The sequence below is a fragment of the Elaeis guineensis genome, chromosome 3 (genome assembly GCF_000442705.2).
Source record: "Elaeis guineensis isolate ETL-2024a chromosome 3, EG11, whole genome shotgun sequence".
NCBI classification, from domain to species: domain Eukaryota; kingdom Viridiplantae; phylum Streptophyta; class Magnoliopsida; order Arecales; family Arecaceae; genus Elaeis; species Elaeis guineensis.
The window spans coordinates 121,013,790-121,030,141 of record NC_025995.2 but is presented as its reverse complement, the minus strand read 5'-3'; the positions used below and the strand labels follow the sequence as shown (position 1 = coordinate 121,030,141).

The 16,352-nt window shown below is 38.1% G+C and overlaps 1 protein-coding gene and 1 non-coding gene across 2 annotated transcripts; one reads left to right on the top strand and one right to left on the bottom strand.

The window, feature by feature from the left end:
- Positions 1 to 425: 425 nt before the first annotated feature.
- LOC105040476 (uncharacterized) lies at positions 426 to 9,169 on the top strand. The gene is made up of 4 exons (XR_012140218.1): positions 426 to 915; positions 3,453 to 4,234; positions 4,476 to 4,644; positions 7,141 to 9,169. It is a non-coding gene; the product is annotated as an uncharacterized protein (transcript).
- Positions 9,170 to 9,562: 393 nt separating this feature from the next.
- Positions 9,563 to 15,754, bottom strand: LOC105040477 (uncharacterized). The gene is made up of 7 exons (XM_010917023.3): positions 15,487 to 15,754; positions 15,266 to 15,376; positions 12,701 to 12,769; positions 11,486 to 11,617; positions 10,403 to 10,480; positions 10,195 to 10,320; positions 9,563 to 10,111 (listed from the first exon to the last, which is right to left on the bottom strand). The coding sequence occupies exons 1-7, from the start codon at positions 15,691 to 15,693 to the stop codon at positions 9,926 to 9,928; spliced, it is 909 nt and encodes a 302-aa protein (XP_010915325.1). The 5' UTR covers positions 15,694 to 15,754; the 3' UTR covers positions 9,563 to 9,925.
- Between the last annotated feature and the right edge of the window lie 598 nt (positions 15,755 to 16,352).

The following is a 16,352-nucleotide window of genomic DNA, read 5'->3' as shown; positions in this document are numbered from 1 at the left end:
CAAAAAGGAGAAACACCATAATCAACAACGAAATTAGCCACCTAATCTGCCTCGGCGGATACCAGTTGCTTTTTATCGTTCTCATTGGTATTCTTATAAACGAGGCCTGGCTGGACCTGGACGCAAATCTGAAAACATAGGAAACTTGGGAAACCACAAGAAGAATATTTGAGCTAGTCTCTGCATCGTAGTTGCCGAGAATAGTTCAACCTGAACAATATTTAAGCAAGACTCCATCTCGCCTTTGCCTACACTAGTTCACAAATGCAATTTAATCAAATTAAGAACCTGAGATTAAGTACAGTCAAACCTAGTGAATCGCGTATTTTAATCCCCGCGTGGGACACGGTGGAAACTACGTAAACCTGCGGCGACCCAATAATCTCGCTGTTTATATAAAATTGCCATTAGGCCCCTGAATTAATTTGCTCATGCGTCCAAGACTCGAGTGCCCCGACGAGGTCGTCCAACCTCGACCTCCCTTTCCAGCCATGGCCGCCTCCTCTCCGTCCACAAATAAACGGCGGTCTTGGTGGCGGCCGGCGGGGGTGGGAAGGCGGCGGCGGGATTCGCGGGAAGTGAGGAGAGCACAGAAGCGCAGAAGGGGGAAGTTGGGGCGGATATCCGACGGTTGGGCGTGGAGGGTCTCCCATCTTTCGCGACCCACTGCGGTTGGCTGGAAGTTTTCTTGGTGCTAATTAGGGTAAAGCCAGCTTTCCTTGTTTTACCTTCCGAGACATGCTTCTCCAAATCTAAATAAGGCACCACTCCTACCTGCCTTCCCTTTTGTTTTCTGTTCCAAAGAAGAGAAAAAAGGAAGCAAACGTGGGAGGAGAAAAAAGGAAAAAAGAGATCTTTTTTCTCCACTTTCGACCATGCCATTGTTCGATTAGTTCTTAATCATCTTCTCTCGAGGTAAATTTCATTACTCAACGTGAATTTCTTTTTTTCCCCTCCCCATGCAAGAAATCCGCCCTTTTTCCCCCTTTCTTAGATTTAGCTCTGCATGCAATATTGATGAGTATCCAGAAAAAAATTTATGTATCGGGTTGTGTAGGAAATTGGTCTCCTCATAATGTTATTAGCTTTAGTCTGTCATGATACCTTTCACCTAAGATTGAAACATCGGGGTTTTACATGTCAAGGTAAATTTTGATGTAACAAAATTTGGGGAGACGAAGATTAGCTCTATCCCAATAGTTTTATTGTTTAATACTGAAATTATCTGCCATAGTAGCAACGAATATCGATGTTGGTTATGTCTTCAGGAGAATTAATTGAAAATTACAGAATTGGGAATATGAAATATCCCGCTGACATTATCAAAAGAAGCACCTATTAAAAGTACGATTATAAGTCTCTACATGCAAATTTTTCAGGGCATGGAAAGAAAAAAATCTGTAGTCTTAAACAACGCACCTCAAACATCTTCTAGCCATATCTTTTGTTATATGTGCCATCTTCATGGAAGCCAAGGAGCTCATCTATGTAGTATATTATTTTCTCGCTGAATTCGTTGTTTCTTGTATTTACACCTAACTATTCGGTCCTAGGAACTACTGTCCGGTTTGCTACGAACAATTCCACACTTATGTTAGATAAGCTTGCTTAGAGTTTCAAATCAATTTTTGATTCTGGTGGTTGTGTCATTTAGGCGTTTTGTTGTTGCAGCAGGTGCTTGTTAAAGTAACTTTCTGGGTAGCTGCCATCAGTCAGTCCTCCAATTTGTTTGGCTTAATCCTCCCTAGCCTCTTGTTCCTATCATCATACCCTCATCCACCTTAGGAAACTGGTGACATTTGGCCAAGCGCAATCTGTTCTTAAGCATGAAATTTGTTCAGGTGGTAACTCTGTCATAGACATTCTTCAGCACCACATCTTTATTAGATATTATTCTCAGTATCTTCATATGCTTGTAGTTGGGATGGTCCATGTGCTGTAAAAAATCGGACTAGTTTATCTGTTTATTGTCTTTAGTGGTGATAATCTTTTAGAGAATTCATTAAGAACCATGTGCAGAAGCTTTTCTTCTCTCATAGTTAAGAGTTGTGACCAACATCGTATAGCTAAAATGGGTATCAAATGAATATGAAAGGCTGATGTAGGTGAAAAAACAAACAGCTTAAAGATTTATATGCGGGACCTTTTTTTTTTTAAAAATGACACGATAACCATCTTTGTGAGTCAATTTTAGGATTTGTTCTCATTTATATAGTACTGTTATCAGACACTCTGCTCACTTCAGAAAACAAAAGGATGCAAAGGGTACAAACAAAGATCATTTATGTGAATATCATGTTACAATGAGCTAATGTTGTTTCCTAATACTCCAAAAAATTTCGTGAAAGAAGTGTGGTGGTACCTTTCTGAAAAGCCTATGCAGCTCCAAAAATCTTGCCAGTAAATTGGAGCTGGATCCAAGTTATAAAAAATTCATAAGAGAACTTGGTTATTACTTACATTACCTCTTGCTGACTAGAAGCCTTGCAAGCCTTCTGTTGGTTTTCTCTTTTCCTTGAGGGCCTATTCTTTGGTGGGTAAATATCATTGGAAGTTGGTCAACTTTTTCATTGACCAACTTACCCATGTTCTTATACTTCTTTAGATAGATTAATTATTTTCTCGTAGACGGGACTTATCTATGAAATGGAAGGAAAGTCTTACCCACCTAGGATGTGAGTAAATTATTTTCTGATCAACTGAAAAAGATAATCTTTTTATTTCATTTCTAATATACCATTAACCATATAATAATAGTGTAATAATATATAATACAATATTATTATTGAATAATAATATTTTATTATTTGAATATAATATATTATTGTAAGAATATAATGTTATAGTATAATATCTTATTTTATTATATTATAATATTATTATAATATAATATAATAATATTATATATATTAATATTATATGCTATATTATAATATATATTTTATTTATTATATATAATATAATTTATTTTATTTTATTATATATAATATATATTATCTATATTTATGAATATATATTATATAATAAAGGATATTATGGAAAATATGGATAGATCTTAGCAACTTATCTAAGAAACTAGTAATGGAAAAGAACATGGGTAACAAATTCCCGAGCCATTTTTCGATGCATAAAAAAATATGAGTAAATTATTTTTCTGTCTAAATGTTGTATGGGAAATACTTATCCAAAAAAATATAGATTCCCGTGAAAGTTTTTTGCCCTCAAAAGAACGGGCCCTGATGATTGGCTTATAGAGTTTTCTTGCACTTATTGTGTTTGCTGACAGCCACTTCTCTGCTTTTTATTGAACTCCTTTTCCGCTATCACATTTATATAATGTAGGATTTGCTCTTATGGAGTAAATTAGGATCCTTTCTAGGAGGCATTATACTTTTTATGTGGAGAATTTATAATATTTCATGCCTGAGGTTTTTCTTTTTCATGCGGTACAGATCATTGGATAATTTTTATCTGAGACTTGATCCAGACATCATTAAATGGATTCTGCACATGGAAATGCAAGTATAGAACATGCAAACACACATATTGGGGCAGGAACTGTTAGAGGTGATGAACTGCCTAAGCCTGGAAATGAGCCCATGCACGATCAAGATGCACGCTGTTCATCATCCTCATCCTCAGATACTTCATCTGAGGAAGATTTCTTCCAACTAGATGCAATTGAGCTAAGCAATGCAACAGCAACACATGATGGAGCAAATGCTCAGTCAGAAGCAGCAGTTATTGACTCTACTGGAAACAGGAAGTGAAAAATCCAAGTCAGGAAGAGAGTATGCTTGTCGGAGCAAGCAGTCCCCACCAGTCCAGGTGATGGGAAAATCAGATGGTTTTGATCCCGACAGGATCCCTTCTTCCATTTTCACAAGGACCAAGTCTACAGCACCCATGGAGTGGAGTGTGCTTCTAATGAATCATTGTTCAGTATCCAAATGGGAAGGTCTGGAGAGCTGACTGGCTTGTACAATAATGGCCAATGGGATGGTTATCCATCCATTTCTCCTTTACCTGTCTCTGGTCCAGCGAACAATGTAGGCACAGGACTAGGTCTAGAGGAACCTAGTGTGGCTGAAGCAGCAAATGCTGAGGCCATGAAGGATGTTTTAAGGGCAGCTGCAGAAGAAAAAGGCAACCCTTTGACTGGGGGTATGCCTCATTCTGATAGCAAGCGTTCTGATAGCAGTGTCAACAGCTACCGCTCTTTTGCATTTCCGATGTATGATCTCTTTCTCACATACTTCTTCAGCTTATGTATTTGTATGCACAATACACGTATATGTGTAATTTTGTGTACCCTTTGATCGACAGATTAAGTAGCACATAAAATGCTAAGAAGTGGATCATTGATAAATCACAAGTTTAGCTACATTTTTCAATTTTACATTGTACATGTTGAAAAATGTGGTAACTTGAAGGAGTATTTTGGAGGCGAGAGCTGATTCCTTGGTAACTTACAGATTGACAGATGGAAAAAATGGGTCCATAAAAGTTGAGTCAGTGCGTCAGCATACACCAAAGGAGCAGCCAAGGCAACCTCAGCCACAGACTGAGTCTCCTAAAGCAGTTCCTGTTGCTGCGGCAAACAAATGGTTTCCATGCTTCTCCTGTTGCCCATTTTGTTGCTGAGTGAGTATTTCAGCAATCCTTTTTATTTAGTTTTTTAACACAGTGTCTTTCTTATATGTGTGCGATTTGAGTAGTTTTTGTTTAGCCATTTTCCTAATATTTGATTTGATTGGTTGGTTCCTTATATGATGATATAATTAAAATGGGTGTGCTCTAATGTTTTTCCATGAAAGTTTGAGTTTATATTGTGAGAATTTCTTTTCAAGAATGGCTTTTATGTGATAATAATTTGTTTCCATGGTTGGATATAATTGGAGCATAAATTGTTGATATTCTAGATTCTCTTTTTAATGCTCCCTCACACTTTAGGATATGTTGACACAACTTTGGAGAATTTCAGGATGCAACTCGGGAATTGCCTTTACAACAGACTGGTATATTCCTAAGTCTATATGGGTTCACTGTCTCTTAATCTTTGAGGAACCTCAGAAATTTGATGATCCAACCAAAAAATAAGCCAAGATTTCTAGTGGATCAGTGATCTAAATAGAATTTATAGAAGAGCTCTTCATTAATCACATGTGCTAAAAATTTGATAAAATAATTTGACCTAATAGCTGTTTAATATTTTCGTTCTAAAGATTATGTTATCTTCCTTAACCTTCTCTACTGTTGGAAACATTACTCTATGGACATGTATATTATCGGGAGTACAATTGGCATTATTATCCTGGAAGGCTACAACGATTAGAAAATTATTGTCGTTGTGAAATTATTGAACTAAAGAAATTATTGATAAGAAATTCCTTAAACTATATAAAAGTGGCTTAAGCTATAAGAAAATCCTCAAAGGGACATCTTTGTATATCTGGACTGTTAAACTTTCAAGTGAAGAGGAAGATAGATACTTCTCAACCAAGAGGTGAAAGTTTGATATAATACTAGAAAAAAGTCTAGAAAAAAGTTTATAATGTGTAAACTGTTTTCAGGTCCTTTTGGAGTTTCGACTTAAATTATCCCAATATAAAAATTTTAGTAGCTACATGCATCTGCGCCTGCTTTCTAACCAGTAATAAAAAATTATATTTCACAGATGAGTCCAGATTTGTGACTTTGAAGTTTCAACATTTATTATTTAATAATATCATTGATATACAGGTCACAGATTTGTCCTTAGGTTTTGGATTAAACCTTGTTTACCAAGAACATTTTAGGTTGATATACGTTGGAAAGCATCCATTCAGAAAAAGGTATCCATGGGAAAGCAAGAACCTCAAATGAAGCATCAAATTACGAACACAAGTTTGTTGGTGCAATGCATGCCTCAACTGCTAGATTAGTGGAGGCAGTCACATGCTATTAGTATTCAAATGCTAACATAGAAAAGAAAATACTGACCCTGTTCCTGCTAGACTTGTGGAAAGATGAGGTTATTCTTACTCGAAATGCCCCTTTCCATACTCCCATTCCCCCCACATTGCTGGTGGTTCACTCTGCCCGCCAACCTCCCACCCCAACCCTCAGGTGCTTCCCTTTCATCCTCAATCTGCGTGTCGCCGGTGGCACCTGGTCAAGTCACCACCCTGGCAAAAGGGATCACACTTCTCTACCCCAGTATGCTGTATAGGAATTTCTATGTGGCTTTGAATTGCTGTAAGCTCTGCTCTTCTGAAGCCATTAAATATAAGTGCTGCTTGGACAGGATGGCTTCTAAGAAGGAATGCTTACGGAAGACCACCAGCATGCATTGAATTTCCTGCACAAGCCAGCCATACAGAAGACAGCTAAAATTGCTACCAAGAGTTACTGTTTCGATAGGGTATGATTTTTTTTCATATAATGAGCCAAGCCTGAGAAGCCAAAGTTTGGCTCTTCGCAGTTCTGGGTTGTAGATTTGCTGCTGCATTTTGCTTGCCTTTAACTTAATATTCAAGATCCATCATAAAATCTTAATAGACAAAATTTGTGATCACACAGGTCAGAATTAGTGAAGTGATCAGCCTTGGCAATGGTGGTTTAAGTTTTAACAATCACTTCATTGTTTGGCGGTAGGGAGTTATATTTGTTTTATTATCTCCTATCCTTTTCTTGTCATTTCTTTCTTTGAGAATTCCAGTGGGAGTATTACCTTCTATGTTCAAACTTGAGATCTCTTCCTAGCATCTGCAGTGAGGAGAGGATTGGCAGATAGCTGACCCATGCCCCATTGGGATGATCTCCTATATAACTTCTGGCATTTGCCTGGTTTGGTTGTTTTTAGAATGAAGGCATTTGCCTGGTATGGTTGTTTTTAGAATGACAATGGGATGTCACTACCAGGGATCAAACCTAGACCTTTCCCTAGTGAAGAGAGATGCCAACCAGCCAAGGCTGGTTGGCTTGGCATGGCGTTGCCTTGTATGGCTGTGTTTTTGTTTAAAGCTTGTATCTGACATATCCTAGACCTGGTTTTAGTTTTGTCGTTTAACAATAAACCTTGTAAAATGATTTTGATGTAATAATATTTGGTTCATGCTGCAATAAGATGATGTAATATAATAAGATTGTTTCTGCCAGTTGAACTGTGAGGGGATGTAGGAAGGTGGCGAGACACCTTAACATCCTCAAATCTACCAAAAAGATGGAGACTCATATCAGTATCACATGAGAGAGTAAATGCTTCCTCTTGCTTATGACATCCAGGCAGTGATGGTTACACTCGGTGAGTTCTGCACACCTCATGTACACAGGAGATAGGCAGATGGCCAACTTCCTTGCTGGTTGGGGAGCCTCCAGGGTGATAGGCAGATGGCCAACTTCCTTGCTGGATGGGGAGCCTCCAGAGTGAGTTTTGGTTTCAGAGTTTGCTGCTTGTCTGATCTGTATAATTGTAGTTGATGCATCTAGTTGTTTATTTCTGGAATGTGGTTGCTTCGGATGTTCACACTCACATTTGCTGTCGAAAGCCACGGTTGCACCATGAAAAAATTTTTGAATGTTGAGTTTTGGGATCAACAAACTTTTTTTTTTTTTTTGGCCTTATCTTCTACCATAAGCAATTTTTAATTAATATTTCCCAACCTTTTTTCTTCAAAAAGCGCTTTTCTGCTTTAAAAAGTTATAAAAGCTTTTTTTTTTTTTTTTTAAGCTTATAGACATGTAACAGGGTGTCCAGAGAATGCTAGATGTGCAAAGACGGATACTTTTTGGATAAATAATAGCAAACGGATGCCACCACTTCAACCAAATGTACAAAATGGTTGTCGTTACCACGATCCACCATATTACACCAACTCAATGGAGCCGATATTAAAATCTAACATTATTCTCGTGGGGAATGCTTTTTTTTTCAATCTTTCTCATTTGAAAGCTCTAACAAAATAAGATGGGTTTTTTCCATCCTTTATTGGCCACACTTTTCCTCATCCACTTCTCACGAAACAAACGAATCCTAAAGAAAGTGGAAAGAAGAGTTCTTGATTTAAGGGGATGAGATCTCGGCTCTTCTTATCTAGATCAGCTTAAAAATTTGAATTCAAATAAAATTAAACCCCTCTATCTCGCGTGTCATCTTCTAATTGATTGAGATATTTTAGCCGCATCAAGTAGACTTGATTTTTGGTGCAACATGCGACGTGTTCAAGTGTGGAACGGGGGTTATGGCGAAAAGCTAAGGTTTACATGGGGCGGATGGGAGAACCCGGGCATATCGCGGAGCATATGCACCGTGGATAGCGCGCGCGCTGTCCACCGTGGGATTTGAGGCGGTCCAATTGCACTGCATGCAATGCGGAGGCAGTGGATAGCGTTTACCATGGTCTGATTTTAAGATAAAAATAAAAAAATGTCGTAAGATTTAGCAATATCTTATTCTAACTCAGGGTTGACGCGAAAGTTCTCGGAAGCATCGAGAAAAGCATTTAGAATTCGGATAGCGTCTCATGTCCGCGGTCCCGATAGTCGAATCTTGCAATGGCCAGCTTGAAATCGATGCTCCGCTCGTCTCCGAAGGCCGAAACCCTAACGCTATGGATCTGTCTCCTCGCCGGCATGGCCCTCAGCAGCCTCTCGTACGAAGAGCGCGACGGCGGCCTCGTCCCGACCGTCGCGATCTTCAGGGACCGGCCGGGGGCCTTCTTCGTCTTGGTCATCTCCCTCGTCTTCGCGGGTTCCGCCTCCGTCGGCGCGATCATCCACAGCGCCAGCTTCCCTACCTACGCCGGCCTCTGCCGGGGCGGCGGGGTGGCGTCGCTGACAGTCGCGGCCGCGGCGGTGACCTGGGCGGTGGCGGGGGCGTGCTGGTGGTGGGCCGCGGCGCTATGCGCCGTGTGGGTCGCGGTCTACGCCGTCTTCGCCGTTGCGAGGGGTAGGGAGGAGGCCAACTGATGCCGGAGTTGGGGTACGTGTTGCGGTGTCTGGGTGTTGTTTGGATGGTTGGTTATCCCCCGTGTGAATATAATCGCAGGGATTTGAGTGTATGCCGATTGCTTCTGTTTGGAACAAATAGTGTTATGTTGTTGTAATGTAAGATGCAAGACTATGATAATGTATACACGTATGTGATGTATCTTTAGTACTTCTATGGTATGAGGTTTTAGAAAAGAAACTGGTTGGCTATGTTCCTGCAATTTGGGTGCTGCTTGATTGAAACCTCGGCACAATATCAGAGCAGTGGATTGATTCTTCTAAGAGTTGTTTGTTCTGTTTGGCAGTTTGATATCTGTTGTTAGATCGTATTAAAGCAATCATTTTGACTTCCTACAACCATGAGGAGACTATCTTTTAGAATAGCTGGTTAGCAATGTGTGTTGACTGGTTAATATTCCAATTCCCACGGTTAGGAGTCTGTTATCATGCCCTTGCTGTTTTTGTACGGGCTATATACAGCCTTCAACAACTGGACATGCAAGATAGCTTCACCAGCAATTTGTTCTTCTGTCAGACATCTTCATCATCATGAAACAAATCAAAGACAAAAATCCAGGTTAATGCGCATCTGTTATAGGATGTAAAATCAGTCGTTTTCACCAGTAATATTATTCCAAACAGGATAATTTTGCAGCTACTGATCACCTTTGAACTAACGAGAACACTAGTTCACTGGGAAAATTCTAAAGTTACAAGATTGTTTTCATGCCTATAGCTCTATTTCTTCTCAACAAGTACAATAGTCCATTCCTCACAACTGATTGATACTTAAAAAACAAGTGTCATAGAACCCTTCTGATCTATGGTTCTGGAAGGCCCATAGATATTTAAACTCAGCGGATGACAGGCTCTTGCCATGTTCCTAGAATCGAGGACATAAATTGCCGCATGGTAGTGTCATGAACAAGACTTTCAGGGGCGAAGGTATCCCGTCTCATAGCTCACTTTTGCCAGTCCTTGGAGGTTTAGAAATCTTTTGCTTTCCCCGCCACCATTTCCTTATTGTTTGTGATACCAAGTTCACATGCCTCTTCACATGCTTCCCAGTCTCTGTAATTCCTTGTCGGATCCTCTCTTTCAGATCTTTCTCGGGAGGATGTGTATTTTTTAAAACTTTGCCCTGAAACCAAAACAAAAGGACAATGAGTAAATTTTAAATAGCAGGGATAAACAAAGCCACCTGTTGGGAGAATTGTGTTTTACCAGTTTTGTAGGAAAGCCATCATCATCGTCCTCCTCCTCTTCATCAGCTTCTACATCGCCAAAATTGTTCATGTTCATCAACTCTTCTCTAGAGTACATTTTCATGCTTGGTGCTCCTGGCATACCCTGACAATTTATAGTAGCTTAAGAACTTTAGTCATGGTACAAAAACCATCAAAGTTCTGTTAATTCGCTGAAGAAAACATACCTCCATGGATCTCAAAATCTTTTCCATTTCAGCATCTTTGGATGGCTTTGGAAGAAATGGTTCTCCAGGAATTCTATCCTGCAAACCATGATAAAAGAATAATTCTGAAGATGACAGAAAATGCCTTTCCACTCATATTTTCCAAACTATTGAAAAGAAAAAAAGAAAATTTCAAATCATTTATGCACTTTCCTACTGACTGATCAATTGTCTGAGTTTTCCTAAAAAAACCTAAGTATTCTCTTTGTATGCAGTGATTCCTTAATGAACATCTCATAAAAACATCATTAAGTTCATTTACACGATCAAGACAGTAATTGTTGGATCATATGCATGCTAGCTTTATCTAATCAAGAAAAAGAGAAAATTGTTAATCTGGCAACAATATAAATTTTTTAGTACTGCCTCATATACCTGTATCATGAATCATTGGATGAGCTTCAAATTCATAAACTGGCTGGAGATATTGGTTTTCTAATGTATATAGCATGTTACTCTGGTTACCTAGATGAAGGCTTTTTAATATTATCTGTTTTTGATCATAGCCTCAGATGCACAATATCCATTTTCTTCTCTACAAGTGGTTCCTGGAATGGGCTGTCCTTCCAAGGAAATGTGCTAAACAAAAGTGAGAGAAATCACCTCTTAAACCAGTCCACGATAGCAGTGACCCAAAGTGCTAAGGTTTACATGGATGGTTATAACAAAGTACTGTTTAGCTGAGCAAATATATGTTGCTTTTTCTTCTTAAATTCTAAAGGATAGGAGTGATTTTCTAAAGTAAAATCCTATTATATGTGTACCATTTGTGCATGTCATATGTTATACTCTTGGATGCAGCATTCCATGCACTGCTAGTTAACAAACTTTCACCAAGTATAGACTAATAAACAAGTCATACCAATATTTTTGGAATAGGTCAACAAGTCCTTCATAGTTGTAATCTTATCAAAATGCTGAATTTCTTTACCTAACTTTTCATATGACCTACTCTTTTTTTGATATTAAGATTAATTAATCATTTAAATAAAAGAAGAGGGGGAAAAGCCAGTGATTCCCCTAATATCTGAAAAAAAATATTACCTTGGGAACAGGTGGTGGCTTGACTGAACATGCTTTGGAAAGGTCATTGCAGAGAAATTTCACCAACAAATCAACTGAAGGACTGGTTTTGAAGAAAAACTCAGCAATATCAGTATCTGCATACCCTATTACCTGCGAACGATGCCATTGGACAAGAAATTAATGCACATATCTCCTAAACATAAACGGCATCATATATGGAGTCCAAATAATTATGAAAATGTATATGTTTCTTTCTATAGTTTCCGGATCTAATTATCGCATTACAATAAAAAGGATAACTTTTCAAAAAAACACGAGTCGACTAAAATGAGCATTCATCAATTACGAGTCATGAGCATCTCCTTCTAAGAGGTGCCTTCCATCTGCTAAGAACTGTTTTTAGGTCTACACTTCCAAGCACCACATATCATGGCTACACAGATCATGGCCATTTGATCTCAGCTTACTCTGCTCTCCAAATAACTATTTCCTCGTTACAAGGGAGAAGTTAGGAGAGGCCCTAGAGCAGTTTCTTTCCAAAAAAATGATTTCAATGATTAGATTGACAGGCAATATTTATATATAGCTAAGCAGAGAAGAGGAAATAGTCAAATGATGGGTCCATCTTTACATATAATTATCAAGAGACAAAAGAACAGAGAAATGTAGAAGAAAATCCTTTTAATTTTGTGAGACATGAGTATAGCAGAGCTCTTAACTGATCAGGATCATAATGCCTAGCAGCTCTGATGTTGAAGAAAAAGCATTTTTTCCATGCAACTACTAGGTTTAAATGAATCATATAAGAATATCAAAAGCATAAACTTCAACAACATACATCGATTATTATGAATTATCCAAATATAAAAGAGTACCTTAGTCTTATATGCATGTTTGCCTCATTGGCCACAGGCTTCATTATGAAAACCAGATCGTACAGAAGAAAGATCAAGATGTGAATTAAGGTTCATCTTTTATCCTTCTGCTGAAAGGTGTGCTTCTGGTGTGAGAAGATCAAATTCTTGACATCAAGCTAAAATTAATCTACTATGAGACTTGTGATCTAGTAACTATGCCACCATATCATGGTGTAGGACATAACTAAACAAAAAACTAAGCCGCCTCTCAATAATGTATGTGACATGACATGTTGTCAAAACTAAGCTAATGACACTCCTTATTATGAAATAAGTATGAAGAGAATCGCGAGGCAAAAAAGCATTTGTCTTTCACCTCTTGACAAGCACGCTCGATGGTCTTACATTCTGAATTGCATTGCCCTTCAGTTCCCTGCTCAACAAGCTGCAGAGAAGACAAAACTAATATGAGAAATCAATGCACGAGTTGTTTCAGCAACAAAAATAGCATAAAGACATGATAACATAGTAAAGCCTTTTGTTTCCAAAGTGGAATATTTTGGGAATAATATGAAGAAATGTGACATAAGAAAATCATTACCAAATACTTTATCCTATCTTTGGCGTTGACATTAGCCATTGGTTGCTATAGAAAGGACTACACTTATCCAGTATGAGTATTTAAAAAATATACATGAACTCAAAAGGTTGAAATGCCAACAAGGGGGGGACTCAAAAGGCCATGTCCTGTATCAAGAAGACAATAAAAAAACAGATTCTCCTAAAGAAAATAGTAATAAATGAATTTGTAAGAAGCCATGGTAGGAACAGATCCTAAAGTACATACTATCAAATTAGAAGACAGAAGGATGTTAATACCATATGTTTAATAATTGGGCATCTCTTAATATATTCAATCACAAAAATATCAACCACCTGAAGCATCACGACCATATGTTTAAAATGAATTTAAATTTAATTAAAAAAAAAAAACAACACATCTCGACTATCCTTTGAAAGCTCTGTTTGTCTATCACATATTAATCCCATGGTCACAAGCTATATTCCTCTCTACACAAGCAATACTTTGGAAATTGGAGGGACATCATTATAGTCCCCCTCTCTATAGTCTCTTCCTCTAAAGAATTTCTTCCCACAGACCAACTTTCAGCACAACCAGATCTCCACAATGTTTTGTGCAAAGATGTCATGGCTCATCTAATATAAATCCTTTTCTGCTTCTCATCAAGACTCACAAATTCCATTCAAGATTGTGAGCTGAGAACTCTTCTTCACTTTGAACCACTACAAGCCCTGTTCACAATTTCACTTTGGATGCCTTTTTATCATAACCAATAAAAAAAGGCCAACATGTACATTCCCATGTGCAGTGGACGATATCTGAGTTAGTTCTCAAAAGTAATATCAGTTGTATTACCAGAAAAATTATGTCCACATGATAATCTGACTGCCAGTTCCAAAGTGCCTGAATGTTTCATCCAATCAACATGACTATCAAATCTTTCCATGACGCATGACTTGTAATGCTCTCTTGTCCTACCCAAACCCGAAAATGACCTATTTGTAATATTGGGATATTTCACAGAATATACAATTTCACTTTGGATGCCTTTTTATCATTACCAATAAAAAAAAGGCCAACATGTACACTAACATGTGCGGTGGACAATATCTGAGTTAGTTCTCAAAAGTAATATCTGTTGTATTACCAGAAAAATTATGTCCAAATGATGATCTAACCGCTAGTTCCAAAGTGCCTGAATGTTTCATCCAATCAACATGACCATCAAACCTTTCCATGACGCATGACTTGTAATGCTTTCTTGTCCTACCCAAACCCAAAAATGACCTATTTGTAATATTGGGATATTTCACAGAATATGCTCCACCAAACTGGCTTAACGAACTTTCATTTTTTCCTTTCATTTGGATTCCAATCAATAAGAGTCAATGGTAATTCACCCTCATGTCAAATACAAGAAATAATCAGTGTTACAAAAATGGAATTTTGTTTTTAAACAGCATTAGTGTGATATGCATTGCGAATTGGAGTGATAATTACCACCTCTTTATTGAATAAAATATCCTAACTATGTTCCTCGTTTTTATAACAAAAAGCAGTTCACTGGTGCACAAAGAACTATAATTTCCACTTCTAAGTTGCAGATCATATAGCTTAATTTTCAACCTCGGCCAAAATCTGAGAAATAATCTCATCTAAACCATTCATTTGATTGATGCATCTTTAACCTCCTAAGTCCAACAAATCTTCCTTCATGATACGAGCTAAAAAAGTTGCATCTGTACATATAGAGATGTCATGAAGTACTATCACAGACCTTCCCATAGTCATCAATCATCCTTAAAATGTGCCTGAACCACCTGTAAAAGAAACTGGAATCAACAATGAAGCAACATCCACACCCTGTTGATCACTAGAATATAGACACAAATTCAACCTTACTATATCAATCTAAAACCCCATATGAGTTGCGAAAACTAACAGATAATTGTTTCAGAAAACAGAAGGTGAAGATACTTATAAAATCCTTTTTCAGAGCTACACACAGTCAATTTCAATGTCACTGAAAACATCTATAGAATGTATGGCCAAAGAAATATCTCCGCATCCAGTTTTCATGTTCTATAATTTCCAACTGAATATAGGGCTTTTTTTTTTTTTTTTTTTTTTTGCCTATTGAGAAAAACTATCCTTTCTTTGAACATCATTGCAAATACAAAAATCATTTCGAATACATAATTTCTCTAGCTAAAATTACAGTTAATGGCGCAGCATATAGACATCATATGGACCATAATAACATACTGATGTCAAGAATTTTTCACTGCATAATGGCTAAAATTGTATTCCAGCGTAAATTAGCTGAATTTTTTCAGTTCAGAAAAATGTTATCATTACCTCCAGTTTATCTCCTTTCTCAACAATATCGATCTGAAGGATCCAATCCGCCTGTTGCTTCTTCAAATTACAAACATTCTCCGCGATCTCAATGATCTCAAACTCCGAAACCTAATCCAATTCCAAAACGAATCACGCCAACAAACTATCGCATACAATTCAACTCCAACCCAATAAGTTTGATCGAAATCAAGAACGAGCTAGAAAGAAGGCAATATTACCTTTTTAGGGGCGATCTGGACCGCCTTCTTCTCGACCTGATGGTAGATCTGGTGAGCGATCTTCTTGCAGACCTGGCACCTTATGAAGGGAATGTCCTCTTTCCTCGCAGCTGAAGCTGGCTTCTTGGGGGAAGCGAGAGAGAATGGAATAGAGGAGAAAAGGAGAAGAGCGGAGAGAGCGAGGAGACCTCGGGCGGGCCTCGCCATGGCTCTCCTCCAGGGTCCTGCGCCTTCGAGGACCGTTGTGGTTGACTCCAATTCGACTTATTCATGACTGCTGGCTTTAGATGGTGGAGCCACCGGGAGAACGGAACAGAGATGGCGTTGGATTAAATTTTTTCCGACTCCGTTCCAAATTTATTTAATAAAATTCTATAAAATTTAGAAAAATATGAGATTTAAAAAGTTTGAAATCTAATATATATATATATATAAGGGTAGACTAGGATCTGGTTGACTGGATTCCAGCTCCCATCTTATCGGATCCCCCTCCGTTAGATCGACGCGCATCTCCAAGTCAGATATTTGGACAAACGGAGGATTTTTCTCATCCCGTTAGCTGATCTGGTAGCTTTTAAAAAAAAAAAGAAAAAATTAGATTAGACCAGATCATCATTTCCTCTATGGCGTCTCTTCTCTGCTTAAGCTATGATGCTGCTTTAATGGGGATGGAGCAGATCTTCTTATTTGAAATGAAACTCTTTCCTCTCTCTCACCGGCAAAATCTCCTTCTTTCTCCCTCTGTTTCTCTTCGAAAGAAACTTCTCCGTTTCTCTCCGATGTAAATAGTCCAGTCTCTCTTTCCATCGCAAATACGTGGTTAGCTCTCTCTGGTGCAACTACGTCATCGGCTCTCTCCATCGCAA